The 7,074-nt window shown below is 47.1% G+C and overlaps 1 protein-coding gene across 1 annotated transcript; it reads right to left on the bottom strand.

Moving 5' to 3' along the window:
• Nucleotides 1-4,023: 4,023 nt before the first annotated feature.
• LOC103650268 (Core-2/I-branching beta-16-N-acetylglucosaminyltransferase family protein) lies at nt 4,024-6,851 on the bottom strand. Its single transcript, XM_008675877.4, has 2 exons — nt 5,237-6,851; nt 4,024-4,686 (listed from the first exon to the last, which is right to left on the bottom strand). The coding sequence occupies exon 1, from the start codon at nt 6,370-6,372 to the stop codon at nt 5,287-5,289; it is 1,086 nt and encodes a 361-aa protein (XP_008674099.1). The 5' UTR covers nt 6,373-6,851; the 3' UTR covers nt 4,024-4,686; nt 5,237-5,286.
• Between the last annotated feature and the right edge of the window lie 223 nt (nt 6,852-7,074).

The following is a 7,074-nucleotide window of genomic DNA, read 5'->3' as shown; positions in this document are numbered from 1 at the left end:
ACTCGAGTAGATCGCAATGGAATTGTAGTCCTTGTCTCTAAAGATCCTACACTTCACACACAACTTATACCAATGATAAGTAGAGAAGTGCAAATATCAAATCAAATAAGATACAAAACAGAGATACAGAGACATAGAGATTTATCCCATGGTTCGGCCAAGCCTGAAATGTTTGCCTACATCCACATTAGAGTTAGCCAACTTGGCTTGTAGTCTATTTCAACTCCTTCCTCCATTTGCTTATGTTTGTGACCAGGTGATAGACCGAGTCTTCCACTATGTCGATGAAGGTTACAGCAGAGTCACGGATGTTTATAATTCCTAACAGCACTCCAACAGAGTAACACTACTTGCTCAAGATCACGCTCGCTCATAGCAGCACTTCTGTTCTCTTGTTTGGCTTATAATTGTGCCAAACACCTAATCTACAGAGAATAACACCAGAGAGGGATAGATAATTGTTGCACAATGATTCTACACTTGTATGTTGCCTTGGTGTTCTAAAGGAGGTCGCCTAGGGGGTCCTTTTATAGCCTAAAGAGCCCCCATAGTCATTGTTCCTTCCATGCAAAACTTGTTGAAATTCAGCACTGCTTGAGGGCACCAGACCAGGTCATTCAGCCCAGACTCTGGGATCTGATTGGACACCTTCCAAAACCGCCGAGCACCAGGCCAGTTTCGTGCATACGGACCTAGATACCATGTCAACTAGCTGTTGCGTCAGATGGAGTCGCCTAGAAGTAGTCGTTATTAGGCGGCCCGGTGCGCCACCAGACCACCACTATTCACGGTCTAGTGAATTATAAAAAAATCCCCGAAGGTCGCCTATTCATATGTACAGGTGGTCCGGTGCACATGGACTCAGTCCGGTGCACTAGGCCGCAATGGCCTACTGCTGAAGTCATTGGAGACTCGGTTTGGTGCACCACCAGACTGGTATTGTAGACGGTCTGGTGCGCTCACACAGTCTGCACTTAGTCCTTTTCACCAAGTATTTATCCATTTGACTTCAACTTCTTATAGGGTTTTCCTATGACTTAGACACCCATGATTAGAGTACAATTCAATTGACTAAATCACATAATTTTACCTCTTTCTCATCTTCTCCTTAACTTCTCTGTTTCTTCTCAAATAGGGCTCGAAATGACACTTTCTCTACAAACAAGATTAGAGAGCAAACCAAAGTGCCAAATGCATAGTAAAAGGTGTATGCAACATATTCAAACACTTAAACCTTACATACTTAACATTTTTTATCGTTTTGCCATTTTTGGCTTGTTTGAGCTTGGGTTTGGACTTCAAAGCCTCAAGTCGACTTGACTTGATCTCTACAACTATCCATGAGCTCCAACACCATGCAATGGTCACATAGAAAATTTTCAAACACAAGAATGATCCAAACTAAAAGTCAAAGTGAACTTAGCTCTTTTAGGTCACTTCTAGGTTCTGACTTTGACACTTCTCCACCTTCTTGTGACCATGTCCTACTTCTTGAGCTAGGATCTTGAGCCTTATGACTTCAACCATAAACCATAAGAATTACCTCAATGGTTCCAAGTCATGTCCTTATGTCTTGATCCTCAGTGCACCATGGTGGTGCTCAACCGATCAGCCTTAACTTCTACAGAGCCTCTTCTTCACTATAGCTTTAGGTACCTAGGTCCTCTTGATCTTCTCCCTTGCTTGGGCTCCCACATCTTCAAATGACCGGCTGATCCAAACTAAAAGTCAAAGTGAACTTAGCTCTTTTAGGTCACTTCTAGGTTCTGACTTTGATACTTCTCCACCTTCTTGTGACCATATCCTACTTCTTGAGCTAGGATCTTGAGCCTTATGACTTCAACCATAAACCATAAGAATTACCTCAATGGTTCCAAGTCATGTCCTTATGTCTTGATCCTCAGTGCACCATGGTGGTGCTCAACCGATCAGCCTTAACTTCTACAGAGCTTCTTCTTCACTATAGCTTTAGGTACCTAGGTCCTCTTGATCTTCTCCCTTGCTTGGGCTCCCACATCTTCAAATGACCGGCTAGGTGGTATTTATAGAGCCCTCATCCAAATGTAGCCATTGGAGGAAGGTTGTTGTTCTACACCGCACTAGCCTGGTACGGTGCACACCGGACTGCCTGTTCGGACTCTCCATGTCAGCTAGCCGTTGTTGCTTCTAACATAGACCCTGCTATAGTGCAGGGCTCTGGCTAATTTTGTTTCCACACGGACCGTCCGCCTTTTTTCGTGCTCAACAAGCTCTAACTGTGCCATGTTTTCTAATTTTTTATTTAAAAATATAGGACCCACCATAAAGTGACCTAAATACTATATACTCTAGTCCTATCCTTGATTTGTATACTGTTCTCAACATGTTCTTTACTATTACGGGGCGTTTGGATCCCTTCATTTTAAAGGAATTGGAATTCACTCAATAAAGTAACTTATTTAGTTTGGAATTTGTCATTCCACCACTTTCCAAAGTTCAGATATAAGACTATCTCAAATTCATAGGGTGGAGGATAGGAAATGATTTTATGCATGAGTAGAATTTGTTTCTACTCTGTAAATTATATGACACTCTTCGTTCCACTCCTCTATAGTAAAAATATAGCACATAAATATCTAGGACATCTTGCTAATAATAATAATATACAAATATATTTTGTATAAAAGCGAATTAGCTTAATTGATATATGCCTAAATTATTATTATTATAATAGAATTCAATTCCAGTGATCCAAACGGGGCGTTATTGTAATTTACTTCAAAAAACACATGATTTATGGCTTAATTGGTACTAGAACTCAATATGCCTTTAGTTCCCTAAACACTACAAACGATGTAGTATTTTACCTTTTAGAGCATCTCCAAGAGAGGCTCTAAACATGGTCCTATTTTAAATATAGGGCTCAAAACCATAAAACATTATTCCAACAGCGGCCCTATTTTATAAAATTTCATCAAATGATTATAGGGCTCGGTCTCTCGGGTCCTAAATATAGTACTCATATACTGGAGCCCTATCCTCGTTTTCACTTAATCTCTAACCATTTATTTCCTAATATCATGATTTATTTCCTAAATAGCATTATTTAAGGCCTGACTATTGGAATAAACATTTCTTTTGAGACCTTAAACATTGTAAATATGGTCCTATTTCAAATTTTAGGACTCTATTTTAGGGTTTGTTGTTGGAGATGCTCTTAGAACACTATTTTAAGACACCTAGATGCTCTTAATTCTATAGCCTTTTATGGATAGGGCAGTGTGAACCTTCAAACGGACTTCCACAGCACCAACGACATCCATTCAATTTTGAAGAAACTCGCAAGAATTTCTATTTCCTCGGGTGGATTTGGCAGGGGGGGATCAAATTCCTCTGACAAAATTCAGTATCATGCGACCGCAATCTGAACAGCACATGAAAAGAAGGGCGTGTGAATTCAGAACACTGTCAATATCGTGCCACCGCAATCTGAACAGCCATGTGCATTCAGAACACTGCACGTCATATTTAGGATTCCAGGTTACAGCTCGAAGCCATGGAAGCCTACTACCAGTTCAGCACCACCGCATCGTTCCAGCATATCAGCAGCAGTGGCAGTGCAGCACGTAACGAGGGGTCGTTCTCGTTCTCATCATGCTGCCGTCATGAACGGTGCACGAAATCTCCTCGCAAAGTCGCAAGGATACAATACAGAGCTGCTGGCTTTGCGGTTGTTGATTGAGCACATCAGCATATATAAAGTAGCATTCAGATTAGGCCCGGCATCCCTTTCCATGCACCCACCACACCTCCCTACCAAAGAAGCAACCAAAAACCAGGACAGAAACACCGGAAAAGAAAACATGGAGAACTGTAGTAGGAACCCGCTTTATTTGGCCTAAAAATCTGTGGTAGGAACCCACTGGCTGCTTCCAGGTACATACAGCTAACCCGGAAAAGAGATTAAAACATCTGTGCGCTTCGAAGTAGACATAGCTCACATAAGGTTTGGGGTGTGCACAGAATTCAGAACAACTTGATCCGTCGTCCAACATAGAACATGATATAATAATCCGTTGTTTAATGCTTGCTGTAGTCAGTTGATTTGTTAGTACTGGCATTGCACTTTTGCTCTTTAGGATTTTCTGAACAAGACAAAGCTGATCTTCAGGCTTTAAGCAAAGAAGAAAAGACAGGTGTAAGCCTGCAAGACGTTAGACGTCGACCCTACACGTACACTAACAGATGACTAGAAAAAGGCACCCCCACCGGTGCCACGACACACAATGATGTATTTCAACAAGGCGTGATATTGACACATGCAATATATGTAACATATACTACTACAAACCATCACTGCATGTACCGACAGATTGTCTCCATGCAAATACACAGGATGATCATGCTTAACTATCGACCCTATTACGTGCCAGCTTCTCCCTCATCTTTAGCCAGCTCTCTCTCTCTCTCACTGGAAAAAAGAAAAGAAACAAGGACGCACAAAAAGAACATACTCACAAGAGGCAGCGCGGGGCCCGTCGGCACAGACACAGACACTGCCACAGCCACCGTACCCTCCGAGGCGTGGCATCGATCTTTTGCCAAAGAGCAACTGCAGGTGCAGAAGAACAAGGTAGGTTCGGTGCTGAAGAATTCCAAAGGGGGGATGGATGGGGTCAGCTTACGCTTGTTCATCACATCACAACCCTGCAGGGGAATACGAAATTTCCGTTATATTCTTTTCATGAACCTGATCCATGACCCCCCAGCTTAAGACCAAGAAATGGGCCATACAGCGGCAAATATGGTCTTGCAATCTTCTGCATGCTATCAGAGTTAATACTACGTTATGTTCTTCTACAGGCTAAACAGTCTGCAAGCATGTGAATGTGAAGAAGTAAGGTAACATCCTACAACTATCTGTTTTGTTTACGAAATATATGCATTGAAGCAAATAAACCCAGATGCAACCAAATATGAAATGCCCAACTTAATACAATTACTAAGCTATTACTCTTGCAAGTTAACGGTTCCAAAAGTTTTTTGTGTGAATACGTAAGGTGGTAAGGCACTACCGCACTCTACAGTCTTAATATGAGAGGTTAATAACGTTTCTGTAAGTCAGTTGAAAGGATTTATTTGAATCAAACACACCCCCTGATTATGATCAATTTCCTATCCGTGCTCTCTGTTTTCCATTGCAACCTAACGAAACTTGGCACAGTAGAAACTGGAACAAATGCAGGACGTTATTTACCTCAGCTCTTCCGGTCGTGCAATGCAAACGGAGGGATGCTAAGAAGCAGCCTAGTCACGGAGAATGACAGAGTCGGCAATCTCCATGAGCGGCGCAAGGCATCCAGGCGCGAATTTGCGCGCAAACATGTGGGAGTATGTGCCATTGGACTTCCTGAGGTCCCTGATGAGCTCCGGGGACACCTCCTCCGGCTGGTACGTGTGCGGGTGGCCGTCAAAGGAGTCGGTCCAGTTCACCCTGGTGAGCGTGAACTTGGTGCATCCTGCGGGGTCCTGCATGTCCAGCAGCGTCGGGAAGTAGTGCTCCTCCGGGTAGCACGAGTGCTTCCTCTTGACGAGACACGGCAGCTTGAACTTGTTCCAAAGCCTCCTGTCCCTGACCACCATGACAGCGTGCCTCCTGGTGAGCACGAAGAACTGGGAGCCGACGCGGAAGCTCTCGTAGGGCACCTCCGGGAGCATGGCGTCGTCGCCGCGCGCGTAGTAGCGGTCGTGCAGAGTGGGCTCGGCGTCGAGGATCTCGATGAAGCTGCGGTGGCGGCCGCGCGGGCCGGCAGTGTCAGCGGTGAGCGTGCGGTAGAGGGCCGGGAAGGGCCGCAGCGGGACGCAGGACTGGGAGAGCATCGCGAAGAAGTGGTTGGCCGGGTCGTCGAGCAGCGCGGTGGCGAGGAGGCGGCGCGCGGCGGAGATGAGCGTGGCGGAGGCGCGCTGGGTGGCCTTCCCCCGGATTACGCGGCCGCGGAAGGAGGGCGTGGGCGGGAGGGCGAACGCCGCAGCCGGGTCGGCGTGGACGTAGACGTTGAGGAGGCCGTGGTGGCCCGCGAAGAACCTCTCCCAGAGCGGGGCGAAGACGAGGTCGGAGTTGGTGAGGAAGAGAAAGGCCACCTTCTGCTTCCTCTGTCGGCGGTGGGCAGCGCCGAAGAAACGCGAGGGGGAGGCGGGGCCAGCGCCGGCCTTGGAGGAGGGCGCGGCGGAGAGGAGCACGGCGCGGCGGAACAGCGCGAGGTCCTCCGTCTCGTCGGCGTCCGGGATGGCCGGGAGCGCGCGGGGCGGGATGAGGCGCGGCGCGACGAGGAAGACGGCCGGGACGGACAGCACCAGCAGCAGCAGCAGCGACAGCACGTAGGGCGGCGCCATCTCCCCTGCTGCTCCTCAGCCTTGCGACTGCGATCCTGTGGCCGGACCAGAAGGGAGAACGGGATACGAAACCCCCGCGGGGCGCGGCTCGGATCAGGAGCGGTCGGCTCCCTCTCCCTACGACGAGCGGGCCGGATCTCGCCGCCGCAAGAGCGCGCGAATTCGGGAAACCCGCGAACCAGGACAGGGTCAGGAAACGGTAAGGGGGTAAAGCAGGCAGGCGCAGCAACGGGAACCGGCGGAGGGAAACGGGGAATGTCGATTGGCGACGACGTGCGGCAGCGGATCCGAGGAGGGTGCAGAGCCCAATCGCGCGGCGGGGCTCTGGGGCGAGGGCGGCGGGGGGAGGAGTGGAGACGAGGCAGAGAAGGGGTGACCGGGTGAGGTGGGGAAAGTGGAAGGGGGACGAGGGAGTGATGAACGATGGCGCTCGCTGCCTTTTATCCGGACACAAGGGGTACCGTAAATATAATATCCGTAAATATAATATCCGTGCAATCAATCATCTTAATTAAATGATTTGATGTATCCCAATTCCCATTAAAATCCAATAATAATTAATAGCTTATTGGTTCGGATTAAAGTTAGGTGTTTAAAACGGTACAACTCTAATTTATAGAAACAAAAATACTATAAAAATAGTAGAAACGGGTAGGGATTAAAGTCAAATAAACAGGATGCTTTTGAAGTACTTGTGTTTGA

Source organism: Zea mays, chromosome 3 (genome assembly GCF_902167145.1).
Source record: "Zea mays cultivar B73 chromosome 3, Zm-B73-REFERENCE-NAM-5.0, whole genome shotgun sequence".
In the NCBI taxonomy this organism is placed as follows: domain Eukaryota; kingdom Viridiplantae; phylum Streptophyta; class Magnoliopsida; order Poales; family Poaceae; genus Zea; species Zea mays.
The sequence above is the reverse complement of the archived record's forward strand: the minus strand, read 5'-3'. Positions and strand labels throughout refer to the sequence as shown.